This window comes from Neoarius graeffei, chromosome 1, assembly GCF_027579695.1.
Source record: "Neoarius graeffei isolate fNeoGra1 chromosome 1, fNeoGra1.pri, whole genome shotgun sequence".
NCBI classification, from domain to species: Eukaryota; Metazoa; Chordata; class Actinopteri; order Siluriformes; family Ariidae; genus Neoarius; species Neoarius graeffei.
In genome coordinates, this window is record NC_083569.1 from 50,269,227 (window position 1) to 50,286,568 (window position 17,342).

A 17,342-nucleotide genomic window follows, 5' to 3' on the forward strand; every position below is an offset into this window, starting at 1 on the left:
CCGACCCTGAACCGCACGCCAGTGTAGTGTACATGTTCTCCCTTATTGGCCACCAAGATTAGTGCGCACACACACACGCACACACACACAATTACTTACAAATCAAAGACGAGGTAATGGAATCCCTCTTCAGATATGCTGTCATGGAGTCTCACTGTAAGGGGCAGAGGGATCGAAAGAGATGGAAAGAAATGGCTTATTAGATTTAACACAGGATACAGACACCCCTACTTTCCGATTCATTTAGTCTCACGGTGTACGTGCATGAAAGCATGTGCAAGAAAGTCAGATGTCCACAAGAGACGATCTCATCCGTTAGGCCAATTTCATTCCCCACACTATACACAGACCTTCCTATATTCCGTCTACAAAGCCCTGTAAGGCTAAACACACTCATCTTTATTATATGTCGACACAAACCAAATGCATCACTACTTACACACGAGTCTAAACATCATTTGTCTCTTATCAAAACAAATTTAAACCATTAAACAACTATAAAAATAGCATTTATAGAGATTTTTAATACATGGTAAGGTCATAAAAGTATTAAGACCCCTTCAGTTTTTGCACACTTTATTGTGTTATAGATTTATTTATTCAAAACAGATTACATTTACTTCTTTTGGCCATCAATCTACACACAACCCCTAATGACAAAGTGGCCAGGTTTTTTTTTTTTTTTTAAATTTGAAATGTCTCACTTAGATAAGTATATCATCCCTTGATTCAGTACTTTGTGGAGGCACCTTAGGCAGCAATTACAGCTTCGAGCCTTCCTCGACAAGCTTTGCTCATCAGTATTTGAAGAGTTTCTTCTATTTTTCCTGGCAGATCCTCTTACACTCAATCAGACTAGATGGGAAGTGCCTGGCAACTGCTATCTTCAGATCTCGGTCTGTGTTTTAGCTGGACCACTCAAGGGCATTCAGAGACTGGTCCTGAAGTCACAACAGCATTGTCTTAGCTGTGTCCTTTGGTTTGTTGTTACTGTCCTGAAAGGTTAACCATCACCCCAATCTGAGCTCATGTGCACTCTGGAGCAGGTTTTCTTCAAAGGCCTCTCTATATTTGGCTGCATTCAGCGGATACATTCTGAGAAGCACCACCATGAAATGATGCTGCCACCACCATGCTTCACCATGCGAACAAAGTCCTTTATATGCCTTTTAGAGTGAAATGGCTTCCATCTAGCCCCTCTAGATTAAAGTATTGCTGAGATAGTTGTCCTTCCGTCAAGTTCACCCAACTCAGCAGGAAACCTCTAAAGCTCTGTTAGAGTGGCTATAGAGGCTCTGCACAGTCACGTGACCCCCATAGCAACGATAACTACACTACTATGACAGGAGGCATGCTTGTACTCCTTCATTCAGCTGAGTTAGTTGCTCTTGATCGGTATGGGAAGGTTTGGATGTGCAAATCATTTTGAATGAAACAGACATCAGATTTTTTTTAATTTGCCAAAAGTAGTTCATCAACCACCGAGACTTAAAAAAATGCATTTACATTCTGGGATCCTTCAGCGTGTGTAGTGCACGCACTTGGAACCCAGTTGTGATGGAAAACACCTGATGCTGATTTGAGCGCGATCAGCACGCGCATATAAGGACACAGAGGCTTTCTGAAGTATTATCATTATCACGGTCACATTTGTTTCTAGCCATGGTTATGACTCTGCTTTTGGTTTTGTTTGTTTTTGTAAATATGAAGCCTGCTAATAAACATTCTTCCTGCACTTAGATCCGTCTGCCGCCGCATACCTGATAGAATACTTGCAAAGTCTCTGTGAAAACAGTATGTGTGCGCTGATCGTGCTCAAATCAGCATCAGGTGTTTCCCATAACGGCTGGGTCCCAAGTGCGCATGCACAATGCACTCCGAAGGATCCCCAAATATAAATGCACTTTAAGTCCCGGTGAAGGTGAGGCTATGCCAAGCTGCTGTGTTGCTTATGCTCACTTCACTGGATAAGAATGAGCACCTTGCTGCAGTTGCGAAATAATTTTTTTTTTTTTGAATTCTTACCTTTGTGGAAAGTTAGTGAGCATATCACAGGGTTTTTGACCTCTCTGTTCAACACTGAGTCCTGCTGAATGTTTTTCCCCCCATTTTTCCCTTCTACGTTTAGAAATTTCTCTAGTTTTTTCGCCCGTTGATGAATTACTTTTGGTAAATTAATGGTAAATTAATTACTCTGTGGTAAATTAAAAAAAAAAAAATCTAATGTTTCATTCAAAATGATTTGCGCATCCAAAAACGCAGCAAAACCTTCCCATACTGATCAATAACCACTACCTCAGCTGAATGAAGCACTACAAGCATGCTTCCTGTCATGGCGGTGTAGTTACCGTTGCTATGGGGGTCACGTGACTGTGCAAAGCCTCTATTGGGTTCTTGGTCACCTCCCTGATGAAAGCCCTTCGAGCATGGTTAATGACTATGGCCAGATGGTTGGCTCTCAGTAGAGTTCTGGTGGTTCCAAACTTCCTCCATTTCACACTGATGGAGTTGACTGTGCTCATGGGAACATTCAGAGCTTTAGAAATGGTTTTATATCCATGCCCAGATCCATGTCCTAATGTAGTTCCTTGGGCTTTGTGGCTTGGTCTTAGTTCGACATTCATTCTGAACTGTGGGACTTTGTACACACACAGGTGTGTGCTTTTTCAAATCATGTCCGATCAATTGAATTAGCCACAGGAATTCTGTTGAGTTCTAGAGGCACAATCAAAGCAAACAGGATGCACTTGAATTTAGAGCACTGTAGCCATGGGTCTGAATACTAAATGAGGGATTTATTTAAAAAATTTTTTGTTTAATACACTTGCAAAATATTCTAAAAACATGTTCATGTTGTCATTGTGTTACTGTGCGTAGATTAATGGCCAAGAAAAAAAAACAGTGACTTAATTCCTTTTAAATAAAATATATAATACAGTAAAATCTGAAAAATTTAAGTGTTTTGAATAAGCTTTGAATCCAAAATACTGAGGAGTCTTTCCTCTTAACTTCACCCATCGCCTTCCAACGAACCATCCTGCTGAAGATCACAAATTCATTTAAAAGGTTTAAATTAAACGGTGAGAGCTTTCAATCAAAAAACACTTCTTTATGTGGTTTGGCTTTTGACAGGAGTGTACAAAGCAAACCTGAGAAACAGAGAGAGAGACAGGGGCAAAGGAATCCCCTTCGTCTCAATTTCTCAGGCATTTCCTCTCCGAGGTGATTCACCATGTCTCTCTCTTGTTTCCATAGCAACTGTGGAAGACAGGCTTTCCCAGCAAATGTTAGAAGGGGAAAAAAGGGGAGCAGCCCTTATAATTTGGGAGACTCGATGTGAGAAGAGACACTGCTGTAATGTTGTAAAGTAATAATAATTTGAACGGCCACTATAATAGAAAATCATTTGGCTCTTGATTGCAAAGCTTAATGGAGAACTAGTGAGATTCTTTTCCCATAAAAACATCCTGATGTCTAGTCCTGGCCTGATTCAAATTCATTACAGCTGGGCATATGTGGTGTAGAGAGGGGAAAAAGGGAAATATATGTGCATACATAATCTCATAAAAATACGTCAAAGCAAGAGCGAGGCAATAATAAATCACCTCAATGAATCCTTCAATTTTTCCTCTAATAAATATAGAATTACAGACAGCCAAATATTGATCAGCCACAAAACGATATTCCCAGCCATGACTTCTGTCTGGCATGTGCCATTTTACACAAAACGACTGCCTGTACACGGTTACTACTCTGACGCTGAAAACCATATTATACCATTAATCAGTGCCAGCTCTAGCATTCTTTTCTTTTAAGGCAAAAATGTTTTGGAGCCTGGCATAATGTAAAACATGGTATTCTCCAACAGGCTTCATTATGCCGAGCAAGTGTGTGTGAGGGTGGATGCTCAGTACAGCCTTACTCATCGATGCTTTGATGCCACATTTACTCCTCGTCATTAAAATGAAATTTATTGTTTTGCTTTAAAAAAAAAAAAGGAGGTTAAGATCTGTTGATGCAGGTTTTCATTAGTAGGTGCACTGACATTCTTTCTTTTTTTTATGATTCCAGCCAACATGTCCATTTTCAATGGAAAATTAAAAGGGTAAATGCATATTTAATTATTCCGAGCTGGATTTGAAAGCTTGCAGGTAAATTTATTGTGTGTGCAAGACGACACTCACCAATGTTGGGGTGTTTCAGCAAACGACAAATGCGAGCCTCACGTTCCAACTTCTGGTGATCTATGAAAATAGAAACGACACATTAAAATAAGCCATAAAAGTTCTATATCGAATACAATGTAAACATGACAAGGCACATTAACATGACACTACTACCATGCCTACTATCATTCGCAAACGTTGTAATTGCACTCTTGATAAGCAAGTCCCAACACGTCAGCCCCAAACCCAATTAAAAAAAAACAAAAAAAACCTCATGTCTCATCTCAGTTTGCTTCTCAGAATGAGTGCTTTTCTATTAAAAAAAAAAAGGAATCATGGCACATTTTTTAAAGGGTAACCCTGTAACAGGCCGCTAGGAACCAACAACATAACAGTCTTCCAGCTTACAGTCTGGCAGCTCATTTTGAGCAAGTTTGTTCAACTGTCTGCAATACAGCCATTTCTCGTGTGTGAGACAGACAGAAGAGCTAATATTAACCAGGGTTGCCAGGTTTCAGCAAAATTTCCAGCCCAACTACATCTCAAAAACCACAAGAAAAAAAACCCTCAAATTATCCCAAATAATTCAGAACATGAAAAAGTGAGGCACATCACCTTTTTCCTGCCTTTGCATGGAAAATAAGGTCAATATGGTGCACATGCATTTCTGATGTATGAACATCCATCCATTATCTGTAGCTGCTTATCCTGTGCAGGGTCGCAGGCAAGCTGGAGCCTATCCCAGCTGACTATGGGCGAGAGGTGGGGTACATCCTGGACAAGTCGCCAGGTCATCACACAGAGACAAACAACCATTCACACCTACGGTCAATTTAGAGCCACCAGTTAACCTAACCTGCATGTCTTTGGACTGTGGGGGAAACCGGAGCACCCGGAGGAAACCCACGCGGACACGGGGAGAACATGCAAACTCCATGCAGAAAGGCCCCTAACCTTCTTGCTGTGAGGCGACAGTGCTAACCACTACACCACCGTGCCACCATGTATGGACATAATCCCCATTTCCCTCTCCTGATCTTCGCAATATATCTTACAACAGAAACAGTTCCCCTGCTGACAAATCACCATGATATTGATCCTAAAGCAGCGGCTCCAGGCCATGAAGACTACGTTCAGACTGCACCCTGAAACGACCCATATCCGAATTTTTTGCCCATATGCGACCTGTATCCGATTTGTTATTGACAATCTGAACGACACAGATCCGATTTTTTCACATGCGGCCCAGGCCGCTTGGATATGTGGTCCTAATTCCGATGCATATCCGTTATTTTCACATGCGACTGCAGTCTGACCGGACAGGTCGCATTCATGCGCCCTACACGTCATCAACAAGAGACAAACGTCACTATTCTGCGTTGGCTAATCCCGCCTCTTTGGTGGAAAACAACAACATTTGTACAGTTTTCAGAATTTAAATAGACTCTTATAGAATTGATCAAGCTAATGGTGGATTTGGTAGGGACCTGGATGTTGATCTGTTAGCCTGATTAAATAAAACAGTTTCTATAACTGATTTATAACTTAAACCATCCTGTATTACAAGATTATAAGATTGTTCTGGAAATTTCCAGTAATTTGACACCTTCGGTCTCATTAGTCTGCTGCCCACATTAATCAGATTATTGTGTGAGTTCCGCCGCCGCCACAAAAACCACATTGGGAGGTCTCGCCTCATCTCCATGCTTTACTTGCAAACTTGAAGAGTGCGCTTTTTTTTGTTTACGTATTACGTAGATGTGCTTATTACGTGTCAATTTGCGCATGCGGGACACTTTTGGGTCGTTTTCCGTTCATATTGGAGATCGCATACAAGTCTCATATAATTGGTAATGTGAACGGCCTGACAAAAAAATCGGATTTCACAACAAATCGGATATGGGTCGTTTCAGGTTGCAGTCTGAACGTAGTGGAAGATGCCCCCCCCAACCCGACTGGAAAAAAAAAAAACAGAACCTGACCTTCATCCTTCTATAAACCCAGAATCAGTTGCAAGATCTCATTAGGTGGTATGAAGGCCCATGTTGTCTTACTGTACTAAAGAGTAAGAATAGTTTCCTACACTTGACTGCACGATCACTGGACTGCCTTCCAAATGAACTCACTGCTCTACTATTTGGATCTGCTTCTTGTTCCATTTAGTAAATGTTTAATAACTATTTCAGCTGCTTGCTTTGAGCTGGGTCATATACTGACTGGCGGCAATGTGAGGAGAGAGACAGAGAGAGAGAGAGAGAGAGAGAGAGAGAGAGACAGTGGTGAAGAAAATTACTTTCAGCTTCGCAGAGAAAGTGTCCAGCATGGACTCATAGGCTGTAGACACAAGGTTAATGAAAGAAAGAAAAACAGAGGATGCAAACAGGACACAGATTTATTAAGGATATCGGGATGTAAAGGGTGGGGGGGTGGGGGGGTAGCACAATGTCACTATCTGTATGTTATTACTGCAAATATCTGGATGTGTATTCGGGGATAAACTCACAAAGTGATTGCGCCTCAACCTCAGTTGTGTCACTGTGATGTGGGCAGGATTTTTTCTTAATCCCGCATGAGCAGTTAGTATTTTTGTTTTTGTACTTGCCCATGATGTGCTCTAACAAATGTACTTCTACTGCACAATTGAAACAAACTAATTAGGTAGTTCAAGCAACTGAGACACTGAATTCATCTTGTGAGCTTCCTGTCATGCCCACAAGAATGTGAAAAAACCTCCCACTTGTGTGCTTTTGCTGCACTTGTTCTTGTTGTGTCCCACAAGACCCCAGTCCTAATGCAGCCCCCCAAGTCTCAACATGGCTTGCAATTCTTTTTGACAATTTTAAAAAATTATGAAAAAACAAACCAAAAAAAAAGCCAACATGAATAGTGTCCCTCCTATTCATATCAGTATTTGTATCTACAAAATGCATTCTAAAGACTGCATTCCGTTACATCCCTAACACGGAGTATTCGGTCACGATTGTATAATCTCCACCCCATTTTCAAACTGCTGCTTAGGTAAGATTTCTTTATAAATTAGCTCACGCAAAAAGGCCTACAAACTGCTTGTGCCTGAAGGTGTCCCCAAAAACACAAGTTCTTCACTATAGAGTACACAATTTTGGAAGTTTCACCATTTTACAGTCACATTATAGTGTTTCTCACAAGTTTACTGGTGGTGGTGGTGGTTTCAGATAAGTTAACGTTATTCATGTTAGCATAACTCCGTTTTTACATGCTAACTAACAGTGTCCAAGTTAACTAGCTATGTGTAAATGTTAGCCGTGGACAAGGCTACGGCAACTTGGCGGGAAAATCCATAGAAAGTCATTTGACTAACCAGACTGTACAGCTATTGTAACGTTATCGCTCGCTCTAAAAGCACAGACAACTTCACTGCAAGCTTTCTCTTGGAATAAAACGTTTACAGACCTCAATATGCTTCTGCAGGTTGGACGGCGAGTTTTTGTAGGCCATGATATGGTTTGTTTTAAGTAAACAAAGCAAACTTTTAAAACAAAACAAATCTGTAATCCTTTCAGAAAACTGAAACATGGGTTCATGGGTCATGAGTGCGTGCATTCTCCAGAAGAGCCGCCTCCTTCCATTCTGCCATCAGCTGATCGTGTTCAAATAATGCTGCTGAGAAATCATTGAATTGATCTTGTACAGTCTATGGACGTGACTTATTTAGCTTTTGCCATAAGGAGATATATATATATATATATATATATATATATATATATATATATATATATATATATATACACACACACACACACACACATCATGACCCTAGTGATTACTGATCGGCTGTCTCAGTGTCATCTGCGAAAAAAAACCCAATCACATTTTAGAAGAGAAAAAAAAACCCTCACTTTCAAAGCTGCTTCATAGTAACGAGTAATGAGGACCTTGATAGAAATGCAGTGGAGTGAAAAGTACAATATTATATATACACACACACACACACATACACACACACACAACCCCCAATTCCAAAAAAGTTGGGACAAAGTACAAATTGTAAATAAAAACGGAATGCAATAATTTACAAATCTCAAAAACTGATATTGTATTCACAATAGAACATAGACAACATATCAAATGTCGAAAGTGAGACATTTTGAAATTTTATGCCAAATATTGGCTCATTTGAAATTTCATGACAGCAACACATCTCAAAAAAGTTGGGACGGGGCAATAAGAGGCTGGAAAAGTTAAAGGTACAAAAAAGGAACAGCTGGAGGACCAAATTGCAACTCATTAGGTCAATTGGCAATAGGTCATTAACATGACTGGGTATAAAAAGAGCATCTTGGAGTGGCAGCGGCTCTCAGAAGTAAAGATGGGAAGAGGATCACCAATCCCCCTAATTCTGCGCCGACAAATAGTGGAGCAATATCAGAAAGGAGTTTGACAGTGTAAAATTGCAAAGAGTTTGAACATATCATCATCTACAGTGCATAATATCATCAAAAGATTCAGAGAATCTGGAAGAATCTCTGTGGTCAAAGCCGGAAAACCATACTGGGTGCCCGTGATCTTCGGGCCCTTAGACGGCACTGCATCACATACAGGCATGCTTCTGTATTGGAAATCGCAAAATGGGCTCAGGAATATTTCCAGAGAACATTATCTGTGAACACAATTCACCGTGCCATCCGCCGTTGCCAGCTAAAACTCTATAGTTCAAAGAAGAAGCCGTATCTAAACATGATCCAGAAGCACAGACGTCTTCTCTGGGCCAAGGCTCATTTAAAATGGACTGTGGCAAAGTGGAAAACTGTTCTGTGGTCAGACGAATCAAAATTTGAAGTTCTTTATGGAAATCAGGGACGCCGTGTCATTCGGACTAAAGAGGAGAAGGACGACCCAAGTTGTTATCGGCGCTCAGTTCAGAAGCCTGCATCTCTGATGGTACGGGGTTGCATTAGTGCGTGTGGCATGGGCAGCTTACACATCTGGAAAGACACCATCAATGCTGAAAGGTATATCCAGGTTCTAGAGCAACATATGCTCCCATCCAGACGACGTCTCTTTCAGGGAAGACCTTGCATTTTCCAACATGACAATGTCAAATCATATACTGCATCAATTACAGCATCATGGCTGCGTAGAAGAAGGGTCCGGGTACTGAACTGGCCAGCCTGCAGTCCAGATCTTTCACCCATAGAAAACATTTGGCGCATCATAAAACGGAAGATACGACAAAAAAGACCTAAGACAGTTGAGCAACTAGAATCCTACATTAGACAAGAATGGGTTAACATTCCTATCCCTAAACTTGAGCAACTTGTCTCCTCAGTCCCCAGACGTTTACAGACTGTTGTAAAGAGAAAAGGGGATGTCTCACAGTGGGAAACATGGCCTTGTCCCAACTTTTTTGAGATGTGTTGTTGTCATGAAATTTAAAATCACCTAATTTTTCTCTTTAAATGATACATTTTCTCAGTTTAAACATTTGATATGTCATCTATGTTCTATTCTGAATAAAATATGGAATTTTGAAACTTCCACATCATTGCATTCCGTTTTTATTTACAATTTGTACTTTGTCCCAACTTTTTTGGAATCGGGGTTGTAAAGTACAGATACTCAAAAAGTGTACTCAAGTACAGTACTCAAGTAAATGTACTTCATTACTGTCCACCTCTGCATAATAGCCATACTCCACTTTAATGTTTTAGGGAAGTTGGGCACCATTTCCATTCCCATGCCTATGGTCACTCTGACAAGAGAGAGAGAGAAAGGAACACCACAGATAGGAACCTTAAAGCATATACGCAGAGCCATGGCCTCACTTTTGTTTATAAATGCCTTGAGACCTCAAGAATGGCACAGGAATAGTTTTAAGCGTTAACAATAAATCTAATATAGTAATTTTTACGATTAAAGTGATTCATACAGGCAGCGGTCTGAGTGAATGACCTTGACGTCCGTAACGTCACAGCAGGAAGTCTATCGATCTCATTGCCATTTCCGCTATACTAAAACACAGAGCTGACTGCAACTCCGATCCTCCAGTTTGAGCTAATTTATCGACATGCCACGTAGATGTGTTGCTGGCAGGTGCAGCAACACGACAGAAGGGTGTTGCTGGCAGGTGCAGCAACACGACAAAAGGTGGATTTACGTTGCATTCATGGCTCAAGAATGTTCAAAATGCAAAGTTTGGACGCATTTTGCAAGAAGTTCACGGGCACATTGGGCGCCTGTGAAGTGGTCTCTCCTCTGCTCTGCACATTTTACTGAAGACTCGTACGAGACCTCTGATCTGTTGAGGAGTGTTGGCTATAAGCCCGTATTGAAAGAGGGTGCAGTACGAACAATTAAAGAAAACTACAAGAAAAGGAAAGTATTTATTTTATTTTATTTTTTAAAGGAAAGAGAGTTTAGTTGCACCAGTTCTCCCGGGGTGAGCCGAGGGTTGTTGGTAAAACCCGGGACGGAACGGGACGTGACATATCGCTCGGGCAGTGACCTCCCCACGGTTGTTGCTAAAACCGGTTCCGTTCGGTTCCATCCAGGGTTTTAGTAATTGCCTGAGCCGAGCAGTAATGGCGGAGTACTCCGTAATGGAGAGAATGGAGAATGAGTGGTGCAGCCGTCTTATTTCTAAACTGGATATTGCGGCCATCTCGCTCTTACATGGAAGAAGCGAATGAACGGAGAACTGAACAAACAACTGAAAGTCAGATTGTTTCAAAACAAATCGGCCACAAGATCGGCCTTTTAGAAGCGAGAACACAGACGGGTAAGCTCCGACTCACATTTGGATACAAAACCAAAAACAACACGTTGTTTACCTGCATTTAGATTAATACATGTAACTTGTATTGTGTGTTTAAGTTACCGGTATAAGATTATTTAATTTGCTTCAGAATGTGATCGTCTCAGTTCATCTGATTTAATTAGCCTTTTATGTTTTATCAGTGAAAATGCATGCATGTACATGTATGTTGCACAAGTTATGACACCTATCCTGTTTATTAGTTGAGCAAGTCGGTAACGTTATTTCTTACTTTCACCATAAATTTCTATTTATATGACTTTGGTCTATAGCTGTAAAAGGCCTCGGCCTTAAAACCAGTTACCGCTGTGATGTCATGCACTCAGGGCTGGCTGGCTCAGTGGGGCAGCTCGAATGCCAACTTTGCAGTTGAGTTTAACTCTCAAAAATATATATATTTTTTTTTAAATTCCCATTTATGCAACATACAAGAGTCAAGGGTGGAGATACTATCCACTTATTAAAAAATAAAGGCTCTGCGTATCTGCTTTAAACTCTGGAGTCCCATAATCCAGATTATCATCGCAGTGTCGGATTTCAGAGCACTGCATAAAACAACAAAAGGGATTTTGCCTCCACACTTCCTTCACCAATCAAAGTACCTCCCAGAGGCATTACTCTTCCAGTTCACTTCCTCAACAGTAATCCTGACCAATGGAGTCCAGGTGATTCACGACACTATGTTATCTATCCAATCACATCACCTTCAACAGGCATAATCCTGTTTGAACCACTTCAGTGCTGCTGGCCTGAGACATCTGATTTGTCCTCAGGGGGGACAATGGGTAACCTGAGACATAACCGGATTAGATACACAGGTCCATGCTCTGATCTCTCACCCTTCCTGCATGCTACAGCACTCAACAAAAACATTAAGCCCTGGAGGAAGAGACTGTATAAGGACAATAAACAAGTCTGTTGCTGTGTCTACATGTGTTCCCTATTTGAGCACCAATTTGTAATTTCAGTATACTGTATAATTGTATATATCCTTATACAATATGTTCTGTATAAGGAACTATATTATACAGAACATACTACATTACTACATATAAGGACCTATATTATACAGAACATACTATATTACTACCCATAAGGACCTATATTATACAGAACAAATTATATATTACTACCCATAAGGACCTATATTATACAAAACATACTATATTACTACCCATAAGGACGAATATTATACAGAACATACTATATTACGACCCATAAGGACCTATATTATACAGAACATACTATATTATGACCATAAGGACCTATATTATACAGAACATACTATATTACGACCCATAAGGACCTATATTATACAAAACATACTATATTACTATATTACAGCGTCGGCTATTGCATTGTTGCATGCAAATGTTAGCAACAAGCAGAGCAGATACCCTGACGCTGTACACATCATAGCTGGGGATTTTAATCATGCGGACTTAAAAACAGCTCTCCCTAAACTCCATCAGCATGTCAAATGTGCCACTAGGGGTGACAACACTTTGGACAAAGTATATTCAAACATCAAAGGGGGCTACAGGGCTAGTCCCCTACCACATCTGGGCCAGTCAGACCATGTATCACTGTTTCTAATCCCGGCATATGCACCCCTCAAGAAAACCGCTCCCACCACAGCAAAGACTGTTGCCACATGGCCAGAGGATGCTACCATGCAGCTGCAGGACTGCTTTGATAGGACCAACTGGGATATTTTTGAACATCAAGACCTGGACGTGTTCACAGTCAGTGTTCTTTGTTACATCAAGAACTGCATAGACACTGTCACAGTGCACAAACGTATCCGGGTCTACCCAAACCAAAAGCCCTGGATGACCCGGGAGGTCCAGCAGCTGCTGAAGCAGAGGAACATCGCCTTCAGGACTGGCGACAGAGGCCACTACAGTGCAGCTCGAGCCGACCTGAAGAGAGGAATCAAAGTGGCCAAGGCAGACTACAGGAGGAGGATTGAGGACCACCTGGAGAGCAACAACAGTAGGCAGATGTGGCAGGGTATCCAGCACCTGACAAACTACAAGACCAACCCCAGAGCCGCCGAAGGTGATCCTGCACTGGCAGAGGAGCTGAACATTTTCTTCGCCCGCTTTGAGGTCACAGCACCAGAGGCCCAACAACATCATGCGGCCCACAGCAGCACTGTCCTCACTCTGGAGGAACACGAGGTGAGGCGCTCGCTGCAGGCTGTCAACCCAAGGAAGGCGACGGGACCCGATGGCGTCCCGGGACGGGTGCTGAGGGACTGCGCTGACCAGCTGGCTGGGATCTTCACCAGGATCTTCAACCAATCACTGGCACAGTCGACTGTCCCACACTGTCTCAAGTCCTCCATCATAGTTCCGGTGCCCAAGAAGCCCCACATCTCCGGCCTAAATGACTACAGACCAGTGGCACTCACCCCAGTGATAATGAAGTGCTTTGAAAAACTGGTCCGCAGTCACATTACATCAGCCCTGCCCCGCAGCCTTGATCCCCACCAGTTTGCATACAGAGCAAACCGATCCACGGAGGACGCCGTGGCCACAGCGCTCCATGCCGCCCTGTTACACCTGGAGGGGCAGGGGAGCTATGTGCGGATGCTCTTCGTGGATTACAGCTCTGCGTTTAATAACATCCTCCCACACAGACTGGTGACCAAGCTAAGAGACCTGGAGCTTCCTCACACAACCTGTATGTGGATTAACAGCTTCCTCTCTGACCGCAAACAGAGAGTGAGAATTGGCCACCACACATCCCCAGCCCTGAGCCTCAGCACTGGCTCTCCTCAGGGCTGTGTGCTTAGCCCACTGTTCTACTCTCTATACACACATGACTGCTCCCCTGTCCATCAGAGCAATACCATCGTAAAGTTTGCAGACGACACTACAGTGGTGGGGCTCATATCTGGGGGTGACGAGTCCGCCTACAGAGACGAGGTAGAGCAGCTGGTGTCATGGTGCGTGGCCAACAACCTTCTCCTGAATACCTCAAAGACAAAAGAACTCATAGTCGACTACAGAAGGAAAAGAACTGAGATTCCACCTCTAACCATCAACGGGCAATGTGTGGAGAGGGTAGCAGACTTTCGTTTCCTGGGAGTCAACATCGAGGACAGTCTGTCCTGGAGCGTAAACACCTCTGAGCTGCTGAAAAAGACCCAACAGAGACTGTACTTTCTCAGAATACTCAGAAAGAACAACATCACACAAAGACTGCTGGTCTGTTTCTACAGGGCCTCCATTGAAAGCATACTAATATACTGCATATGCATCTGGTATAAAAGCAGCACAGCAGCTCAGAGGAAAGCGCTTCAGGGGGTCATCAACACCGCCCAAAAGATTGTTGGATGCCCTCTCCCCACACTGGAAGAACTTCACCGCTTGCGGTGTTTGAAAAAAGCCCAGAACATTATAAAAGACACCTCACACCCTGGCTATCCCCTGTTTGAACTGATGCCCTCAGGCAAGCGGTACAGAGCAATCAGGGCAAGGACAAATAGATTTAAGAACAGTTTCTATCCCACTGCAGTCACCTGCCTTAATGCTGCTAGAAACTAAGGAACTCTGCTTACATACAGAGAATTTGTTTACATGATGTCTGAACTGTGTGAATGAGGCAACTGGAACTGTGTAGGTATGTGTGAGTGTGTAGTCTGTGTGTCTTGGGCTTAGGCCACTGTTTATTGCTTTTTACCCTATTATTTTACCCTATTTATTGACTCTTTGCACTGACTGGATAGCACTTTCAATTTCGTTGTACTTGTGGCAATGACAATAAAGACATTCATATTCATACTACCCATAAAGACCTATATTATACAGAACATACTATTACGACCCATAAGGACCTATATTATACAAAACATACTATATTACTACCCATAAGGACCTATATTATACAAAATATACTATATTACGACCCATAAGGACCTATATTATACAGAACATACTATATTACGACCCATAAGGACCTATATTATACAGAACATACTATATTACGACCCATAAGGACCTATATTATACAAAACTTACTATATTACCACCCATAAGGACCTATATTATACAGAACATACTATATTATGACCCATAAGGACCTATATTATACAAAATATACTATATTACGACCCATAAGGACATATATTATACAAAACTTACTATATTACCACCCATAAGGACGTATATTATACAGAACATACTATTACGACCCATAAGGACCTATATTATACAAAACATACTATATTACTACCCATAAGGACCTATATTATACAGAACATACTATATTACGACCCATAAGGACCTATATTATACAAAACATACTATATTACTACCCATAAGGACCTATATTATACAGAACATACTATATTATGACCATAAGGACCTATATTATACAGAACATACTATATTACGACCCATAAGGACCTATATTATACAAAACGTACTATATTACTACCCATAAGGACCTATATTATACAGAACATACTACATTATGACCATAAGGACCTATATTATACAGAACATACTATATTACGACCCATAAGGATCTATATTATACAAAACGTACTATATTACTACCCATAAGGACCTATATTATACAGAACATACTATATTATGACTTATAAGGACCTATATTATACAGAACATACTATATTATGACCCATAAGGACCTATATTATACAGAACATACTATATTACGACCCATAAGGACCTATATTATACAAAACATACTATATTACGACCCATAAGGACGTATATTATACAGAACATACTATTACGACCCATAAGGACCTATATTATACAAAACATACTATATTACTACCCATAAGGACCTATATTATACAGAACATACTATATTACGACCCATAAGGACCTATATTATACAAAACATACTATATTACGACCCATAAGGACCTACATTATACAGAACATACTATATTATGACCCATAAGGACCTATATTATACAGAACATACTATATTACGACCCATAAGGACCTGTATTATACAAAACATACTATATTACGACCCATAAGGACCTATATTATACAGAACATACTATATTACTACCCATAAGGACCTACATTATACAAAACATACTATATTACTACCCATAAGGACCTACATTATACAAAACATACTATATTACGACTTATAATGCACTGTAATTCGTATCCACAGGAAAAATACTACAGTGCATAGTTATTTCCTTCAGTCTGTCCTGTCCTTGTCAAGATGAATACCAGTGTCTTATAATTATAATGAATATCAGAAAAAAAAATGTAATAAGTGTAGCCAGTAGGTATGTGTTAGTGGTGTATTTAAAAACAGAAAACCAGTTTTAATACTTCTGTACTGTTGTGATGTCGGCTCACCATATTATTTTTAACACTGGGATTGTTTGTGAGACAGTGATGATACGGTGAGCAAGCACAATTTCAGAAAGGAAAGCTATTTGTTGCAAGTGCATCTGCTTCGAGTACATCCTTCCACACCAATGCTTTGACGCCTTCGAGAATATCAACTTTGGCACCATCATGAGCTAATTATCAAAGTGTTGGTACATCATTATTCTCAGTAGTTGTTACTGACTCCATGAGCATCATTGAGATCTAGATCTTCCACATATTAAAAGCGACCCAGTTCACAAATATCCCAAATGACGGACAGAGAATGCGGGAAATGGAGCGGCTATTTTCAATCATGTCACACAGGCCTCGTCAATGAGCGACACGGTGCCAGAACACCGACAGTACAATGTAAACCGAACAGTAACACCCACACAAACACAGCATAACAATGCTCGGGTAGAAGGAGCTACCTATCAGAATTCTGTATAAACAAAAAAGTGACGCATATAATGATAAAGGGATCCCTACGTTCACTTCTGCACTTCGTTCACTGAAGATATAGGAGGATGTCAGGCCGGAAACAGATGTGTATAGTCATAACTGAGGTCTACAGCTGTGATACCAAGGAATGATGTATGAAATTACATGTGTGTATACATTAGTTTAAATGTTTATAATTTGGAACTGCTAAAATATACAATATATGCGATAACAATTTAGTCATGATAGCATCTTACACTGCCATGATGTCCAGTAATGTTTACTCCAATTATAATTTCCAGACCTGCCAATGATGATGCATTTTGCTCAAAGAGCAGTCTTCTTAATTAAACGGAAGATGAGTGAATCGGCACATTAATTTCAAATGATTTGTACAGGTGTTTTTAACTCTCCAACATTAACAAACACCACCTGGAATCCACAGTTGAAAAAAGTATCACTGTATGTAGGCGTATCAGACGCTTGCTGGCCGTGCTGTGAAAATTGTGCATGCAGACGCTCATCTGAGTTCCCAAATCTGTCATTGCTTATCGCTTGAATATT

General features: G+C 41.0%; 1 protein-coding gene across 5 annotated transcripts in view; it reads right to left on the minus strand.

Annotated features, from left to right (window-relative positions):
- Nucleotides 1–17,342, minus strand: part of camk2d1 (calcium/calmodulin-dependent protein kinase (CaM kinase) II delta 1) — a 215,152-nt gene that overhangs the window by 73,156 nt on the left and 124,654 nt on the right. For all 5 annotated transcript variants that reach the window (XM_060933431.1, XM_060933421.1, XM_060933411.1 and 2 more), the window contains exons 3-4: nucleotides 4,185–4,244; nucleotides 100–154 (exon numbers count right to left, since the gene is read on the minus strand). In XM_060933431.1, coding sequence (XP_060789414.1) covers nucleotides 100–154; nucleotides 4,185–4,244 — 115 coding nt within the window. The remainder of the gene's footprint in view (nucleotides 1–99; nucleotides 155–4,184; nucleotides 4,245–17,342) is intronic.